The 20,167-nt window shown below is 39.4% G+C and overlaps 1 protein-coding gene across 3 annotated transcripts in view; it reads right to left on the reverse strand.

Moving 5' to 3' along the window:
* Positions 1-20,167, reverse strand: part of Smarca2 (SWI/SNF related BAF chromatin remodeling complex subunit ATPase 2) — a 171,819-nt gene that overhangs the window by 105,373 nt on the left and 46,279 nt on the right. For all 3 annotated transcript variants that reach the window (XM_070035677.1, XM_070035679.1, XM_070035678.1), the window contains exons 9-14: positions 18,825-18,995; positions 9,249-9,302; positions 5,262-5,392; positions 4,607-4,664; positions 2,496-2,596; positions 1,202-1,349 (exon numbers count right to left, since the gene is read on the reverse strand). In XM_070035677.1, the coding sequence (XP_069891778.1) occupies positions 1,202-1,349; positions 2,496-2,596; positions 4,607-4,664; positions 5,262-5,392; positions 9,249-9,302; positions 18,825-18,995 (663 nt within the window). The remainder of the gene's footprint in view (positions 1-1,201; positions 1,350-2,495; positions 2,597-4,606; positions 4,665-5,261; positions 5,393-9,248; positions 9,303-18,824; positions 18,996-20,167) is intronic.

The following is a 20,167-nucleotide window of genomic DNA, read 5'->3' on the forward strand; positions in this document are numbered from 1 at the left end:
ACATTGTTAGAGCGGAAGGGACCAGATGTCATAAAGTTTGAGATCTACTGGTTTAAAGTAAGTGCTTCCCAAGCACATTCTAGAAGATACCAGTTTTTACATCCTAAGTGAGATATAAAATTGTGGATCTGGGGACCAGGGTAGTTTCAGAATTATAAAATTAATCAATATTACACAAATTATTTAATTATAGGATGCTGATGCAGGTGCTGATGTTGTTGCCAAGTCTGTAGTGTGCTAATGTGCACGAGAGGTCACTGTCAGGTGACTCCATGCCTGGTTAGTTGGGACAATCCAGGGTTATGTTCGTTATCCATAGTAAGAGCTCCTCTATGCTCTTATAAGTGTCCAGATTTGGGATAGTAAATTGTGTAATAGTCCTGCTTACAGCTGATAGTATGTCCTATGTTAACCTGAACCAAGCATCTTAAATTTTAAATATTTTCTCAACTTTTGAGAATAATTCATGGAACCAATGAAGCAATGATCTGGAAAATATTACAAAGCAGTCAGAGGTAGAAGATGGGAGTCAACCTCAGTCCCCATCAAGTAAATGGACCACTTTTTATGTTTAGATCTGAGTTTGGCTTTAGAGATTTGTTTGTTTGTTTTATGTTTTTGTTGGTACTGTGGTTTGAGCTCAGGGTTTTGTGCTTGCCAAGAAGGCACTTCACCTCCTGAACCAGCTTAGCTATAGCTTACTTTTTAATCAAAGCAAAGATGCTCATAATTTTTATCCTAGCTTTTGAAAAGGCATACATGCCTTAGATGAAGGCAAATGGTTGAATTCATAGCATAACGTTACAGCTAAAACTAAAATACTTAGAGAAAGATTCTATTTTCTTAAGGATAAGGTGAGATGTTTCTTACACAGACAGAATGGGGCTGGCTATTCCATTTTGAAGAAATCCACACTGAAGCTGTTCCAAACATTAAGCTAGTGTGTCAAATAAGAGAACTCATCCCAACTCTACAAAGGAGTAAACAGGTATGACATTTCCTAGAAAACATGAAGAACTTGCAAGTGCCAGGAGTGCAAAATGATAGACACAATGGGCAGATTCTCAAAATTACCAGTGGCATGATCTAGAATGTGCCCCTATTTCCAAACCTCTCAAGTACCTCCAGGGGCATGACAGCCTCCAATCAAATTCAGATAGAAGACTAGGACTTGCCAAGAAGACACAAACATGTCAACTACCTGATAATGCTTTAGGGTCCCATTAATGAGGAGGGCAGACTGCTTCTCCACCCGCTCTGAGATGGCATGGGCCACGGTGTAGTAGGACTGGGATCCTCTGGCGCTGTACTGCATGCTGTATTCATCATCCACATCTTGCTTCGCTGTTCTGAGAAGGACAAAGTGGAAAATCACACGGGGACATTTTAGTACAGGTGTCACTTCATTCAAAACAAATGGAGAGCTTCAGATAGCCATGATCAGTCTAGTTTAGCAACTACCACATGTCCTTCTTGTGAAAATAACATGATTGGGGATCTTCACAATCGTTGGGCATCATTACTATCTCCATTTTGTGCCTGTGAAGAACTGGAGGCTCAGAGAAGCTCCTTCCTTCAACGGGTCATAAAAGGTACCCTTGACCTCCAACCATCAGATGCAGGTTTGCACTTTGCCAGTAGGGCTGCCCAGGGCTGTTAAAAAAAAATCCTATTCCTAAAACACTGGCCCAAGCTTGGAGGACAAGTGGGAAGGAATGGAAGAAGACATCAAAAAGGCAGAGAAAGAAGGAAAATAGTCTTCTGTCTTCCATCCCTTGTTAATGAGGTGGCATTTTATTCTATATGCAATAAGGAGCCACTGAGCATTCTTAAAAGTTTGTGTGAAAGAGCAGGAGCAAAGGTCTACAGCTATAGAGAAAGGAGGAATGTCTTAGGCAGTCTATTTCTGTTTCTTGAAAACAGGCTGTTTCACCACAAGGGATGTACAATCCACTGATAAGACAGAACAAACTGAGATAATGAGATAGAGGGTAAATGTGTAGGGGAAGTTTGCGACTGGACAGAATAGATGGCCAGGACAAGACAGAACCAGTGATGTGTCACATTTTGGCTTCTGAGTATGTTGATGCCATTAAGAGATGTGGGAAAGGCAGTAAAGCCATCAGTTAAGAGATAGTTTCATCAAACTTTGGACAGAAATGCAAGCAACAGGTGTAGAAATCCAAGAGTGAGCCTGAGCTAGAGGTTGGGAAGTGGGGAGGGAAAGAGAGGGGCAGGGAAGAGAATGTAGAAGGAAAGGATGGAAGGAAGGAAGGAAGGGAGGAATATAAAAGAGGGAGGAGAGAAATGAGAAAAGATGGAAGTGGGAAGAGGGAGATGAGCAGCATAAAGCCCTTAGACCTGGGGGTTCAGAGCTCAGAAGTGATCTCTGAGGGGCTGAGGAGAATTTCAGGTGGAATGTGAACCTAAGTTGATTTCCCTGCCTTAAATAAGATTTTCTAAAAGTCCCCTGGCCCTCTCCAAGGGCTACATACTCAATGATCTGCTTAGCATCCTTCTCAGAAACTTCTTCACTGTTTGGATCCAGAACTATTTTTTCTTCGGTTTCCTGTCTACTGGACTCTTCTTCCTCATCCTGGAGAAAGAAGAGAGATAAGGAGAGATGTTGTAACGAGTGAATTTATGATTGACATTTTCTAGAAAGGGAACAAACAGTATGCAACTTCACAAATGAAGGAAATAAATACAATTAAAGGGGAGGGAGTAAATTCATTCAACATCTACTTAAATGAGGAAATTCACCATTTCATGGTTCCTCAAGTCAGAGAATGAGAAAACAAATAGGACCTTTGGGGATCCTGTATGTACTTGGCTCCCAAGAATAATATGTTAAAATCATGCCAGTAAGATGTGCACTTGTCATCATTTTGTTATTCAGAGTCCTGTAGAACAAATCTGCTCTTTCTCACTAGTATTCTATAGCCTTCTCTTCAATGGTAGATATTAGAGTTCTCAACATCCTCCTATAGCCCCTAAAAACAACACCAAAAAACCCTCTCCCTGATCATGCTGCAAATTCTTGGGGCTTCCTATTCTTACTTTAGCAGTACTGGACCTTCTGCCCACCCTGTTGTGCATCTGCTTCCTACCACACATTCACACATTCCTATACATCCAGAGTAAAAAGCTCATTAATTTGCAAAGGATCTATTATATCCCTACCCTATGGAGTAGATTATACTATATTCCACAAAGTAGTTGCAAGTGTCACTAAATATTTATTAGGCCCATTACTAAACTAAAATTAAAACGTTTAAAGGTAACAGTGCATCTCCATAACTCTTCAATGAAGAGTACCAATGCTAACCTCAAATCCAGGATGACAGATCTTTAAGACCCGGCAGGGCCAGCGGTGGGGAGGGGTGGGGGGAGGGGAGGGTATGGTGCTGGATGAGATAAGGACTCAGTGTCTTAGCCCAATGCCTTTAGCTCTTAGACAAGAAAACTGGGAGTGACACACCACACGTGTGTTTGATCGTCAGTCTCTGGTTAACCAGCCTACTTTATCTTAACTTTGTCTCCTCTGGCTTTCTTCCTAAAAGAGAAAACTCTCCTAGTAGCCCATTTTGTGGATTCATTCACCAAAGTTAGCAAGACATAGAAAGAATAGCTGAGAAATAAATGATCATGGTCCAAATGGTTATGCCTTATTAAATGTAATGTTTATTATATTTCAAAAGCAGTGAATGCTCATGGTAGCTTAACTTAGAAAATAAAGATTAAAAGAAAAAGAGGGAAAATAGACATTGCCCTAAAATCCTGGTAAGTGATTATCAGTTAGGCTGCTTCTACCTGGTCCTTGGTGTTTGGGCTATAGCCCACTTTGTGCCACAATTCTTCTATGCTGGTAACCACCAGATTGAATGACTACATAGTAATGATGCTATAGCAAAGGAGGTAGAAATCACTTAATCCTTCAGTGTGTATTTATTATACTAAACATTCCATAAAGGACCTGACCAATATTTTTTATTATTTCTAAGTTCCTATTAAAAGTATCCAAGATTGTCATTTTAGATACATTAAGTACTCCCTCCAAAAGACTGAGAAATGTACTTCTCTTTGAGTAACAAGTAACTCAAATGATTCAAACAAGAACTACATTTAAAGAGAAATCCAGAGGATCGATAAACTCATTCAATCAAGTCCATGTTGCTCTTTCACCCATGTTCTCAGGCTCACAACTTCAAATAGACTCTACAGCCTAAAGAACTTCATAATTTTTTAGGCAGTTAACTCTCAGGGTGAACCACTTGGAGGCACAGGATTGCCTTTCCCAACGTAATCCAACTTCAATTCTCCCAGAAAGCCATTTTCATCATCTCCAATTTAATGCTAGCTTCTCTTTACTTGGTACCAAATGAGTTTAGAATTTGCCAGGTTTCCCCGTCAGCCAGCAGCCCCCAAGAGATCATGGCAGCACTGGACATGTACCACCAGAGCTTCTGCAGATGCTTAGCCAAAGCTAATCATGGAGGAAAAAAAACAATGGACCATCTCAAGGATTCAGCTTATGTTCAGGAAGAACTTCTATCCCTCCCACCAACTTCCAATGAAGTGAGTGCCAAAAGAGATAAATTCATACCTCCTCTTCATAATCAGAGTCGCTTTCTTCACTGTCGGATCTAGGGGCAACTTCATAACTAAGGAAAAGGAGTGGAGAATGGGCTTAATTTTGTAAAGATTATAAAACACAGTAGACACACATGGCACTGATCAATTTTACAGATGACAAATCAAAAAAATTAAACATAAGACTACCTTGTGATCCAGCAATTCTACTCCTGGGCATTTACCCAAGATATTATAAACCAGGATACAACAAAGCCATGTTCGTTGTTGTACTATTCACCATAGCCAAGGTAAGAAATCAGCCCAGCTGCCCCTTAATGAACAAATGGATCAAGAAAATGTGGTGTATATATATGTGTATACATATACATATATATACAACAGAATTTTACTCATCCATTTGAAAAAAAATGATAGTGTACCATTTGTAAACAAATGGCAAGACCTGGAAAAAATCATTTTAAGCAAAGTAAGTCATGTCTGAGGGACAAAGGATGATGTTTTCCCTTATATGTAGATGTTAGACTTAACTTATAAGCTTATAATAAATACGTTGGGTGGTAGGCAACACAGCAAAAGCTATGGTGTTTTCGTTTCAAAGATTTTACAAAGCCCACCCAAACCTACAACCCTCAAAGGACACCAGTAATTCTGTTCTCACTCCTTACCCAGGATTCATTTCCAGCCAGGCGTCCAGCTGACTGGCTTTGGGTGCTTCTGGTCCAAATAGGACCTTGCCAGTTTCTGTGTGGGTCACTTTGACGGGCAGGTCGCTCATCTGACTGCTCTCATCTATCGGCTAGAAAAGGGGGAAAGAAATCACGTCACCACTGGATATGAGGATGATGCTATCCCAGTTCTATGCTGAATATTTCTCAGCCTCTGAAATGTGTTCCTGGGTTTCAAATTTTCATCACCTAATGAGTCTTGGTGAGAAGAGAGGCCACCACCCACTAAAGAAACTGAGAACATGGCCTCTTGAAACTAAGGTATAGGCCCATGGTAGGAGACAGAAGTTCCACTGGGGTAAATGAAAACCTTATCATCAGCAGTGAAATAACATTGGCCATGTTAGGTCCCACCCATGTATTCCTTGAATCAGTTGTAAGGTAAGGTAGAATATTGGGTCTAACTGAGTCAGATTCTCCAGTATCCCTGGAGGTCTGCTGAATTATCCTTTGTCTTATAATAAGTTGAGCATCCCTGACCCCAAAATCCAAAATGTTGAGTGTCACCATGACAACACAAGTGGAAAATTCCACACCTGACCTCATGGATCACAGTCACAGTCAAAACACAGGCACACTACAATAGTATATAAAACCATCTGCAGATAATATGTAGAAGCTGTTGATGAAATATAAATGAAGTATATAGTTAAACTCAGATCCCATCCCCAAGATATCTCATTATATCTATGTAAATATGCCAAAATCCTCCAAAAAAAAAAAAACCCTGCCAAATCTGAAACACTTCTAGTTTCAAACATTTAGGATGAAGGGTATTCAACCTATAACATACTCTCTTCTTGTACATGGTAGAAAGAGATGATTTTGGTCATTTGGAACTAACGTCTTCTTAATTCCCATGAAACAACCACAGGAAAGCCATGATTTTAGTGAGAAGGAAAAAGACACTGTAGCTCACACCATCTAGTTAGTAGCTGACTTGACATCCACTGAATTAGGGTGCTTGATCTAAAACCAAAGTACCAGGTATCTAACTTATTCATTATAAATATAAGTATGACAAAGAAAAAGAAAAAGGCCTGGTTTATTTGAAGCCTAGACAATCAACCAAGGCTGAGGTGAAGCTTCATTTCTAAACTACATGAAAAGTAGCTTGCTTCAAACATTAAGACAATAAATGAACTGCAGAGGTGAGGTGTATTTAACCTACTCTAGAGAACAAACTGTCTTTAAAAGATCTGCAAATGAAGCAATCCTATGCAAAAGAATGCTGTTGATTATAAGGCAACCGATTTCTAGAGGCAGATCCCTGGGTATGATACTTAGAAATGCTTCATTTGTGAATTCTTCAAGTTATATATTTCCTGGAGAGTAATAAAACAGAATGTTTAGGCAATTTATTATTTCAAAGAAATTTTCCTAAATGACTCTTAATTAGTTTTGTGGTGAAATAAATATAGGAAACACTATCAGCTGTAATTATGATTACCATATAATTTACTGTTCCAATTAAGAAAAAAAAGTGATAGCAAAAGCAGTATGAAGGCTTCATTCTATAACTTACAGGAAATGGCCAAAAAAGAAAGGGAAAAGAACTGGGTGCTGGTAACTCACACCTATAATCCTAGCTACTCAGCAAACTGAGATCTGAGGATCATGGTTCAAAGCCAGCCTTGGTAGAAAAGTTCAATAAACTCTTTTTTTTTTTTTTTTTTTGTGGGGCTTTTTTTTGTGGGGCTTGAACTCTGGGCCTGGGCGTTGTCCCTTAGCTCTTCAGCTCAAGGCGAGCGCTCTACCACTTGAGCTACAGTGCCACTTCCGGTTTTCTGGTGGTTTTATTGGAGATAGGAGTCTCACGGTCTCTCCTGCCCGGGCTGGCTTTGAACCGTGATCCTCAGATCTCAGCCTCCTGAGTAGCTAGGATTACAGGCGTGAGCCACCAGCGCCCGGCTCAATAAACTCTTATCTCCAATAAACTACTAAGAAACAGCTGGAAGTGGTGCTCTTGCTCAAGTGGTAGAGCTCTAGCTTTAAGCAAAAGAAGTTCGGGGATAGAGCCTAAGCCCTGAAAGGAAAAGAAAGAAAGAAAGAAAGAAAAAAGAAGAGGGAAGGGGAAAGGGAAGGAAAAAAAAATGCCAAAAGCCTGAACCCCCTGTACTTTTCCCCCCTTTCTTTCAACCAAGTCCTGTGAAGAGAAGAAGTCATGTATTAGCAATTATTCACACAAAGAACCTTAAGAGAAGAAAAGGCTTCCTCTATACTACCATTTCTTTCCCCTTTTATGTGGGCCACAGCAACGGTTCCAAGTCCCACCACTTAGCATGGCCATAAGACACTTCCTCCTCATTCATGTAAAAGGTCATTTATACACTCACAAGTTGAAGAAGGAAATCTACTATTTGCTATCATTTTCCTTAGGAAAAAGAATCATATCTTGTTATCTTGAACTACTATAATAGAGCTTGTTTTATTGCTGATGCTGTGACTCAAAGAAAATTGGAAATCATTGTGGCTGGAATTAGAATTTTGGCAAAGCACTAAATGAGCATAGAAGAGTAATAAGAACATTATTTCTAAACAAACTGAACAAGATGTCCACTTTACAAACGTGCACCAACAGAAACAGCATGTGTGATAAGCCCAAATCAGTAATTCATCTTCCCAAGAGATAAGAGCACAATTACAGGAATATGTTCCATCTCTCCCCATGTGTTTGCTAATTGCAGACTAAGGGGCAGCATGCTTAGGTAAGGCTGAGCTTTTGCAAATGGGGAGTCAGTTCTACATGCTCTCATGTACAGTATTCATAACAGCCCACTCAGAGTTTCCTACATATTAGACATTATCCCAGTCTTTCTTCCCTTGTGATAGATTAAGTTGGTTAGCCAACATTTATTTTCAAGAGGTTTCTGCATTTAAGAGTGGTTCAACTTTTCTTCCTGCATCCAATCAGGTTGTGAGCTCAGAACAGGAATCATGAACCCAGTGATACTCGAATGGGAAAGCTCCTTGGGGCATGCTCCTTCCCATGTTTCAAGGTTTATCAGAAAGGTGTTGGTGGCTCACACCTGTAATCCTAGCTACTCAGGAGAAGGAGATCTGAGGATCTCAGTTTGAAGCCAGCCTGGGCAGGAAAATCTATGAGACTCTGATCTTTAATAAACTACTCAAAAAAAAATCTGGAAGTAGAACTGTGGCTCGAGTGGTAGAGTGCTAGCCTTGAATAAAAGCTTATGGATAATACTCAGGCCCTGAGTTCAAGCCCTAGTACAGGTGCAAAAAAAAAAAAAGGCTTATCAGGGTCTCTGAGAGAAAAAGGTGGTTTGAACCCAATTCCTTTCTGTTCTATTTTGTTACTGTGCTTCCTTATTGTGAACCACTGGACAGATCTTTGAAGGTGCTTTTTGTTGTTTTCTTTTTTTCCTAAATGCACTTAATAAATAGTTGCATCTTTGGGACTCAGTAGACTATCAGAAATACTGGGAGAATTTTAGGCCTATGCCCATGTAGTTATGTATAGAATCTACATTATAAGCCTATAAAAATGTCAAACGATACATAAACATGTAGGTTTGTGTATTTTTACAATTTCAAGTTAGTAATAAACAAGGGAAGCTGGGTTACAGTTCATGTGTCTGTATTATCTACAGGCCAAATGTAATTATGGAATCACTCTATAGTCCAAATAGTCACAAATATATGGTTATCTGTACACTGAAATTTTTGGAATGGTATACAACAAAACTGCCTATTAGGTGATTGGCAGGAAGTAGATGACTCGCCATTTTATCTTTTTCATATTAATTTTAATTTTCTACTATGCTAATATAGTATAGTTTTCATTTAAAATGATTGTCTGGGTAAAAATAAAATTAGGGTACACAGGGGATGGGCTACAGGTGCAGCAGGGACTTTCATTTAGTATATACTCGATGAACGCAGTAGCCATGGGTGTTCCTTTCTTACCTCTCCATCTGGTCCCAGGGCAGACTCCCCTCCCTCTGCATTCTCCTCAGCCTTCTGCAAAATAGCAATGCAAGGTCAAATGTTACATGTAAATCAAGAAGATAGGACAGGGTGCCATGGCAACTCTTTGGTATGTATTTCACTACCACTCATCCTCATCTAACAAAGCTTAACTCTGAGTGCTATATACATATATATATATATATACTTATATATATATATATATACTTATATATATGCATATATATAATTTCTTTAAATGGTTGTATAAAGGAATTGCTAATCAACAGAGCAGTTTCCTTATTTTTTCTTTGTTATCTGAAACAAAGCCTGTATTGTGTTAGCAACTTGCAGTGAGTCATTTAAAGACAGATGTGATTCAAGTCCAGTACACTAGAGATTTGTGGATTTTATCTTTAGGGACCCAAAGAGCTTAAGACATGGCAGAATCAAGAGAGCAGTCAAAATTGGAATCGTTCTTCTCATGTTTGGCATGGTGAAGACAAATCCTAACATAATTAGCTCGACTATCCTATTCCCTGAGCAAGTTTTCATCAGCAATGAAGAACAGCATTCTAAAACTGTCCATCAAAAATAAGCTCTGAGCTGCTCCTGGGTCATAAAAAATGTGAAATAATACAAAACTCTGTGAGTTCCCTGGGTGTTTTCCACTCTACCTAATTGGCTTTCATAATACACAATATTTCCACAGTGTGTACATGGAGAAAGTAATGCAGATACTGCAATCTCAGGAAAAGTTCTGTCATCTACCATTTCTCAATATTCAATATCTCCAGTCCACTAACCTCCATGTGCTTCAAAGAAAGCGAAATGAGAAGCAAAGATTATGTAACATTTTTATATAGATTCAAGAGAGTCTCAACAGCAATCTATACAAAACCATCTAAAATTTCTTCCATTTATAACAACCTTTCTGACAAGTATTCTATATAACCTGTACAGAACTTTTATTTTGTTTTAAGGCAATCAAAAAGCTATACTGTTTCTGTGTAATTCAATGTGGAGAACAAAACTGTAGTAGTTTCCTTTATCAAGATATTTAAGAAAAATGAATTTTCCTCCTTTAGGGTCTGGTTAATTAAGAATATAGATAATGAAATGACATCAACTCAACTTTGTTCACTCCAATTATTGGTGTGTTTTGTCTTCTATAAAATAACAAATTAGTTATCTTCCCAAAGCAACTTTTCTGAAACTGTTTAATGTTTAAGATCTGTCTTCTGCCCCTACAATAACAGAGAGGAACCATAAATATCTGACATTTCTGAATTCTCTGTTAAAGTGAATTCTTACCAACTACTTCTATCTCTGTATGTCAAGGAACAAGGCATAATGTACCTCCTGCCCAAGAGAAATAATGCCTTTGGTTATGCTCACCGATTTAAGATTTCTCTTTGTGTTACTCAGAAGTGAAAATATTTACAAGCTCAAAGGAATGACGGGCCAAGCTCTCTACAAAGTTGGAGCACAGAAAACAATGGCAGAACTCCTCTGCTCAGAAAAGAAACCATGCCTGAAGCTTCTATTCTTGGGATTCAAGAACTATACTCAGAGGACAGTTTTAATTAATAGGAGAAAGTCAATTAATCCTACCATTCTTTCCACACAAACCAGATATAAGCTACAAATTTGGCCAACAAAGAAAATAAAATGAGACAATAAAAAAGCCAATTTCAAATATCTAGCAAGTGGAACTGGATCACCATCTCAATGAATAGCACATTAAAAATCTTGAAGTGCCAGAAATGAATAGAATCAAAACTATTCTGCAGGCTACTCTCCTATGAATATACTATGAGCTAGCCTGAGTGTTATCGGAAAACTGCCTCATAATCAGACTCTTTCATCACTTAAAGTCCCCAAAACATTTCTGTAAAAAGTCCTATTAAGTACCAAGAGGCAATGTACTATTAGATTCAAGCCACTTGGTTCTGGAGTTAGACAAACTGCATGTGAATCTCAGTGCGGTGACTGAGTGCAAAAAGACCTTAGCTGTAGGATTTTGAGCTATTTGCTTCTGTTTGTAACTAGGTTCCCTCTTAGCAGTTAGTTACACACCAAGGGCTGTTTCAGAACTGGACCACAGGTCCAGATGTGAAATCCAAAGTTTTATATGATACTCACCCCAAAGTGTTAATCTCCACAATGTAATGTCTGTAACAGACTGGGTATGGCATTGTCTGAAAACTAACTCAGAAAGCTATAAGAGCAAGGATTAACATTCATTTTGTTTACCGAGGTTTTCTCATAGCCACAGGGGTGCCTAGAACTGAAAAGTCACTCAATGACTATTTGAGATGAAGGAATGGCTGAAAGCGTTAAAAGCAAGGACTTTCATTTAGTATATACTCGATGATGATGATAATGATGATGATGATGATGATGAAGAAGAAGACGATGATGATGATGATTGTAATTAGGTGCCAATATATATATATATATATATATATATATATATATGCAAGTTTAAAATGGTGGTGTGTGACCTCACTAATGCATGTCATGTCCTTAAACTCAGTTCTGCTATGTTATTACAAGAGGTGAAACCCAAGTAGTGTCTAGTCTATGGCATGAGATGTGAATATCTCCCATCATACTTTAAATTCTTTCAGCTATGTGGTGGTCTCTAGTTAGAGTTCTTTGATAGATCAATATTCTGGCATCAAAATGATGCTTTATTTCAGAAGAGAAACCAAAGCAAAGCAAGATGAGTCCCCCTCCTCTATTCAAATGGGTACTAAAGATTGGGCTCGGTGCTTCTGTTTGATCTAACTTTGGACAGTCTTTGGACAGAGACTGTGCCTCTGGTGAAATGTGCTGGTAGGATGTGGCAGGTGCTATTGTGTTTCCTTCCACCTGAGAAATCTTCATACATAATTATCTGTATCATGGAATTGCTAACACACAATCTCAATATGACTGGCTGGTAACTGTGCTTAGATCCATTAAATAAAGTAAATAAATAAGCATTGCAGTTCATTCATTAATCAAGAAGGAAGGAACTTTGCATTGGCTTCTTTCTACCAAACTAAACATTTTAAACTAATTATACTTATGAAGGCAGGAAAGAGTATAATTAACCTAGTCAGCTAAGGAGATATGTATGATACAAATTACTAGCAAGTAAAGGTTACTTGCTACTAAAAATTACTCAGATCTAAAGACAATTTGGCTCCCCAGTCTCCAACGTCACTGTCAATATCCGCAAGAAAAGCGATGTGCAGGCTACTTATTGTTTTTTTCTTCAGAAGGCATATGAAAAGAATGGACCAAAGAGCGATGGAGGGAGGGACAGGAATCCCTAACTATGAAAACTAAACTCAGGAAAACAGATTTCAATGGGGACACTCTGTTTAGATGATCAAAACACAAGAGGCTTCAAAGAGATATTGTAAACAATTGTAAACTGACACTTCTACATCGAAGTATTTTTCAATCAATATTATAAAGTGAATGCATTTTTATCCACTGGCAGGTATAACTATAATATGCTCAAGCAACATTGAAATCTGCGGGTGTTTTAAGGACTCACTTCGCTTCACAGGTGAAGCAATGTGTAGGAACCACTTGGGCATAGGGATAGGTGGTCAGCAACAAAACTGTCCAGGACTACCAAATTAACAAGCACTTGCACATTACTTACGGATAAGTCATTCTGAACATTTCTGACTCCAGAACTAGTTGATGCAGTTAAGCAGGATTGAGATCCCAACCTTCTGCTATTACCCATTTTGACACTGAGCTCATCAACTAAACTGCATCATCGATGCCTTGTTTTCCCCTGACCTTACTAGAAAAATTCTTTTTTTTTTTTTTTTTTTTTTTGTCGGTCGTGGGGCTTGAACTCTGGGCCTGGGTGCTGTCCCTCAGCTCTTCAGCTCAAGGCGAGCGCTCTACCACTTGAGCTACAGCGCCACTTCCGGTTTTCTAGTGGTTTATTGGAGATAGGAGTCTCACAGTCTTTCCTGCCCGGGCTGGCTTTGAACCGCGATTCTCAGATCTCAGCCTCCTGAGTAGCTAGGATTACAGGCGTGAGCCACCGGCGCCTGGCTAGAAAAATTCTTGAGTGGAGAGGCTGAAATATATTATATCATCTCGGGGGGTGGGGGGGGGTGGGAAGAAAGAGATAAAAGCACCCCGAAGAATCAGAGTACCTTGAATTTAAAACAGATGTTTCAACATTACTATTCTGTTTTCCTAATTTTCATCACTGAAAATTAGGTGAGCAGGCTTTTTTTCTCTTCGTTATCTAAGGTTAGATTTGCTAGCACCATGTTGAACACTACACAGCAAGCCAAGAAGGTTCCCTTCCAATGTTCAACAGTCCTGGGATTTACCTACAACAGTGGTTGGTAGGGCAGGAGAAGCGGCAGGAGAGATGGGCAGGAAGGGAGCTATGGGAAAAGGGAGGCAGGGGAAAAGAGGGAAGGAAAAAGAAGGGAAGGAAAGAGGGGTAAAGAGAGGACGAAATTAAAATAAGTAATTTTTAAGAAAAAACAAACTCCATTAATGGCAGCTATCTCTCCGAGTGGTGTGCCTCATACATTCTCAGAGCCCATGCCCAGGTATTATGGGTTGTCAAGAGATGCCAGTAATAGATAACAAGAGCATAGTTGTATTGGTGTCCATCCCATCAGAGGATGTGGAGGGGAGAATTACATAATTACTTTTTGGCTTGATGTCAAATGGTTCTGGACGTTGACTCCTGCAATGGCTAGACTTCTAAAGTGGTAGGTGGAAGGCTCTTAACCATAGCTTCTGAAGCAAAAAATGCACCCTAAAGCACTGCGAGAAATACCTTATTATCACCAGGAGGTGATCGGAGGCCATGTAATTAGAACATTTTCTCTGTAGGTGTTGGGGAACATTATGGTAAGCAGTCCACAAAAAATAAAGGATCTATCGCTGTCCTAAAAGATGTCTACCTACTAATATCTGACAGTGCTTCATTTTTTTTATAAGTAAGCATTTACTTACTCAAAATCATAAAAATATGCTGTCAAGGAAAAATAAATTCATCCAAAAAAGCATAAGCACATTTCAAAAATCATGATTTGACTTTTATTGCAGAATTGCTGAAAAAAAAAATGACTGTTTACTGAGCACTTACTATATTCCAGGGAGTATTCTAAGTGTTTTAGATAAATTTTTCTAAGTAATTATCTACCACAATAAATCTGCGGGATAGATCATCTGTGGGTTCCTGTCATCATCTTAATAGATCAAGAGACTACAGTACTGTGTAACAGACCTTTTAATAACACATCCTACAGACACTAATAGCAAATTAGCATGTCTATGCTTTCTTATGCAGTTATGAATATAAAAAAGTGCAAGCTTCCAAGACTTGGACAGCAATCCAATTTACTAATGGGGCCATGTTCAATCTTACTTCTATAAAATTGGTCAGTTCCATTCTCACTCTATCTTGTGGCCACACTGTGGGTGTTTAAGAACTGCCTGAACAGAGAGAGCAGAGTCCCTCCCTTCCCCCCTCCCTCCCCACCCCCATCATGGTAAATGACAACACAGGACATGCATCTTCAAACCCTGCAGAGGTTAGTTTTCATAAAATTTGGTATACCCATACGTTAAAAATAATTCCTACTCAGGTCCTGAAGTATATGTATCCTGTTTACTTCTTTTTTAAAAAAAATTTTTTTTCTCCCATTTTTAAGGGTAATAATGAAAGGTCAGACTGAGAATGAAATGTTTCAAAATGATTTATAAACATACTGCATAGAAATGCTTCTCTCTGGGAGAAGGAAAAGTTAAACAAGGTCAGAGCAGGCTACAAGAAATCTACCCTATTATTTACAAGCAACAGTTAAACATAACCAATTCCCCCAGAAAGACAAAGGCCTTCTCTGTTAGGCTGCATAACTTTTTTAAAAAGCAACTGTACATTATTTTCAAAGTAAAAGAAAGAAGAAATCCTTTTCCAATTAAATTACAATTCTCCTTAGAGGTGTCACTATCTTAGTTTTCCTTCAAGTGATGCAACCAGCTCAGGCCTATCACTTCGTCAAGTAGAACAGGTTTTCTCAAAACAAAGGTGTACGGTATCTCCTCCTATTTCAAAAAATGTAGAGAGGTGCGGCGTGTTATTTCACATGAGGAGGTGCTAAAAGGAACAGGAAAGAATCCTGCAGTTGATGGAAGCATTTCCTCCATCACAGAGAAGCTGTAACAAGGCATCTCCATCATTCAATCTGATAAAAAAAAAAATAAAAGAAAACCGGGCACTGATGGCTCACGCCTGTAATCCTAGCTACTCAGGAGGCTGAGATCTGAGGATCGTGGTTCAAAGCCAGCCTGGGCAGGAAAGCCCATGAGACTCTTATCTCCAATAAGCCACTCGATAACCGGAAGTAGCGCTGTGGCTCAAGCAGTAGAGCGCTAGCCTTGAGCTGAAGAGCTGAGGGACAGTGCCCAAGCCCAGAGTTCAAGCCCCACAACTGACCAAAAAAATAAAAATAAATGGAGAAAAAAGAATTACAGATAAACTAAAGTGTCTAATAACCAGGGAGAGCAAGGAAAGGTCTTGGTCTCCTCTTCATCTTTTTACTCTCTTCCCCCCTCCCTCTTTCCTTCTCCTTACTTTTTCTTTCTTTCCCTTCCCTCTCTCTTTTTCTTTTCCTCCTTCCCTCTGCCTCTCCTTGCCTTACTTTACCTTTTCCTCCCCTTCCTTCTTTCTTTTCCTCTCCTCCCTCCCTGTCCCTCCTTTCCTCTTTCTCTTCCTCCCACTCTTCTTTCCCTCTTTCCCTCCCTTCTTCCTTCCTTCTTTCCTTCCCTCCCTCCCTCCCTCCCTCCTTGCCTCCTTCCCTCCTCCATCCTTCCTTCCTTCCTTCCTTCTTTCCTTCCTATCTTCCTTCCTTCCTTCCTTCCTTCCTTCTGCTCAGATAAGGGCATGGAGTGCTCAGAAGCCAAGCATCTTGAAATTAATGGAAGAACCAGGTAGGTAGAGGGAATGAAAATAATTCTTCACGTTGATCATGTGAGGTGATAAGATACTTAGTGATCTCCATAGGTAAATTGTCATTAGTTGTGCTTTGACTCAGTTGCCAGGACACCAGACCCCATCTCCAACTTGGCTCAACAGCGTTCCTTCACAGCATTCATCACCGATTATATGTTTGGGTGCATGCTTAACTAATGTCTATAGCTTCCTTGTTTCTCTCTAGAACACTACCTAAGTTCATAACAAGCGTTGAGCCAAATAGAAGTGTCATTAACAGACCTGAAGGCAAGAATTTGGAAAGAACAACCAATTTATAGACTGTGTAGAACAGGTAGAATTATGAGACATAGCATGACAGATCCTTGCTCTCCACAGGTTAATGCAGAGATCAAGATATAGTCACCATTATTCAACTACCTGCCTTATAATCTATTGATTATAAGCTAGGAGCTCAAATCTGGACCATTAGCTTTTAATCACAAAGAACTATGAAATAGGAACATTCATGCTTTAAAAAAACACACAAAATGGGGCTGGGAAGATGGTTCAGTGGTAGAGTGCATGCCTCGCATGCATGAGGCCCTGGGTTTGAGTCTTCAGCACCACGTAAGCAGAAAAAGCCAGCAGTAGTGCTGTGGCTCAAGTGGTAAAGCAATAGCCTTGAGCTGAAGAGCAGCGCCTAAGCCTAGAGTCCAGGCCCCCTGACCTACAAAACACACACACACACACACACACACACACACACACACACACACACACACACACACACACACACACACACACACACACACACACACACACACACACACACACACACACACACACACACACACACACACACACACACACACACACACACACACACACACGACAGTCTCTGCAGAGGTTTTTTTCCCCTCGGATTGGGAAAAACTAAAGCTTCCATTTAATTGAGTCCTCTTATGGAATATTAAAGAGTTGGATCTATTTGCCTGTGTACTCTTTACTAACCCTGAAAATGTCTTTTTAAGTCAGAAATTGGGAGCTGAAATCTTTGCAACATCTAAAATGCTACAGTGACAAGAAAATGAGGTATCTCTTCCCAACAAAATGTCTAAATCCAACCTGAGTCATTCCTCATTCGTCTTCACAATAAGGTAAGCTATCTTACACTAAAGAAATCAAGTGCAAAAAGGCACCTTCGCAATCATTTGTTCCTCCTCCTTAATTATGAACAGGTAGGAGAATTCAGAAGCCATGAAATTAATTATTTTTTTGAAAAAAAAAAAGAATCCTTTCTGTTCCATTATTTCATGTAGAGAATGAATGATTAAATGCCACCAACTTTCAAGTTTCACAATTCAGATGAAACTTTCTGCTGGTATTTGTACCTGGCCCAATCAGAATTTACCATACAAGCAGAATATTCATCCCTCAGTATCCATATGGCATTAGTTCCAGAGTCCCTGTGGATACCAGAATGTGAGATGCTCAAGGGGCTAGTACAAAATGATGTCATGGTTGCTATGCACATCTTCTACTTTACTTCATATCGCTCCTCGTTTATAATACCTGTACAATGGCAATGCTATTGAACTAAACTGTTTAGAAAATGATGGCAAAAAAATGTCTGCATATTTTAATGCCCACGGAATATTTTTCCAAGTACTTTTCACCCTTGGTTAGTTGAATTCATGGATGCAGAAACCACCAGTGTGGAAAGCTGACTGTCAACCAAGAATGAAATTACTAGACCACTAGCCATCCAAGGGGATCTGCATTCACAGGTACATATTCAGCAAGTTGCTCTGGGATTGAAATGTCATATCTGCAGAGCAGAGATACCAAATTACACCCTTCATGCCTCATGATAATTAGGATATGTTTTACATAGGACTATTTTTTTCTATAACTACCTAACACCCATATGTGCACACTTACCTTACTGTGACACCAGGGCAGCAGAACCGAATTGAACAATTTTGTCATCTGTCCAAATAGGCTGAAATTTGTTACAAAAGTATTCCAGAGCTATCTCATACATCTTCCTTTGGCTTATTGCAATCTGTACACTGCATTTTCCTTCTCTCTTCTTTTTGTCTTTTTTTTTTGTCTGTGTGAGGCCTGAACTCTGGGCCTGGGTACTGCCCTTCAGCTCTTCAGCTCAAAGCTAGCACTCAACCACTTGAGCCACAGTGCCACTTCCGGCTTTTTCTGCTTATGTGGTACTGAGGAATTGAACCCAGAGCCTCAGGCATGTAAGGCAAGCATTCTACCACTGAGCCATCTTCTTCTTAATGTTCATTCCAGTTTCTTAACTCAGCAGTGGCCTGTCATAATAGTGGGATTAAACTTGAATAAACACTTATTTGCATCTATATGTTCCCTTCTCCTGTCGACCATGTACACTTAAAGTATTACCCTGTATTAAACAATAGAAATATAGATTGCACTGCCTTAGTTCAGAAATCCTATGTGTTATACCTTAATCTCCAAAGCATTGTCTACTTTCATGAGATACCAAGTTGGGCAATGAGTATTCAAGAGCAATACTCATCTGAGATTAGCTTTTGCCCTTTATGCCACAGACTCAACCATTAGCCTAGAATACTCACCTTCTTCCTCCTCCTTCTCTTCTTCTTCTCTTTGGCTGCTTGGGCCTGCTTGTGCTCCCAAACCAGGTTGGTTAGATTGGCCACATACTCATCAGTCTGCTGCAAAAGGTAAGCTAAACGCCTGTCTTTCTTTTGGTCAATGAGTTTCCTATAGCCCTCTTCATCTTCAGCCTGTTGAGAAAGAGATCAGTGAGAGCATAATGCATGCTTGCCCACAGGTCCAGACTATGCTCCTGCTTGACAATCTCTACTTGAGGGGTGAGGGAAACAAACAGGATGTGCCAGGTTAGAAGGATCATTATGTGAAATCTAGGATAGGAAAAACATGCAGATATGAAACACTCCAGTCCCAGGACCCTGGGGTTGCCGACAGTGCAGAAAGCCCTACTGTATGTACACCTGGTATGGTTAGGCGGCGCCTTTGATCTTCGGTGTTGCTTTAATTGCACAAAAACTCATTTTAAGATTTGACAATCTCCTCTCTGAAATGTATCTTTGGCTTTATATTTCAGAAAAGTTAAACTTTAATTTAAAAACTCACGTTTGTAATCCTAGCTTCTTAGGAGGCTGAGATCTGAGAATTAGAGTTCAAAGCCAGCCCAAACAGTCCCCCATGAGACTCTTATCTCCAATTAGCCACTTAAAAACTGGAAGTGGTACTGTGGCTCAAGTGGTAGAGTGCTAGCCTTGAGCACAAAGAGGCTCGGGGACAGCACCCCCTTCATGCCCCCAACTGACAAAAATAAAAGTAAATTAAAAATATATGTATATAATTAAGAGGAACACCAAGCAATAGAAATTCATCATTGCTTTCGTGAATATGTAAACTCCACTAGAATGTGACTCTCACAAGGGCAGAGCCTTGTTTTGTTTACTCTACTCCCTCAGTACCTACGAAAAAGCTTTGAACACAGTTAAGTGCTCAAAAAACTTATTGATACAAAAAAAGAAGAATCATCCTGTACCTCATTGCTTTCAGGAGAAGCTTTTCCTAAGTGACAGTGTTGTTTATAGAGATTCTACCACACAGTTCGTCAACAAATGTTTTCTCATGACTGGGGATGATCAAAGTTTTACCAAATAAACAACAAATTCAAAATTAAAAAAAATTAATTGATCCTGTTTCTCTGATACCTTTCCAATTACATTCTTTCCCAGTTTAGACTAAGGAATAAGGACAAGAAATCAAGTGAACTTTTAGTAAGTCATTCATATACTTAATAACTTTTTTTTTTTTTTTTTTTTTTTTTTTTTGGGTCCAGTCGTGGGGCCTGAACTCTGGGCTTGGGCGCTGTCCCTCAGTTCTTCAGCTCAAGGCTAGCGCTCTAGCAATTGAGCCACAG

Source organism: Dipodomys merriami, unplaced genomic scaffold (genome assembly GCF_024711535.1).
Source record: "Dipodomys merriami isolate MVZ:Mamm:240054 unplaced genomic scaffold, mDipMer1.0.p SCAF_26, whole genome shotgun sequence".
Classification (NCBI taxonomy): domain Eukaryota; kingdom Metazoa; phylum Chordata; class Mammalia; order Rodentia; family Heteromyidae; genus Dipodomys; species Dipodomys merriami.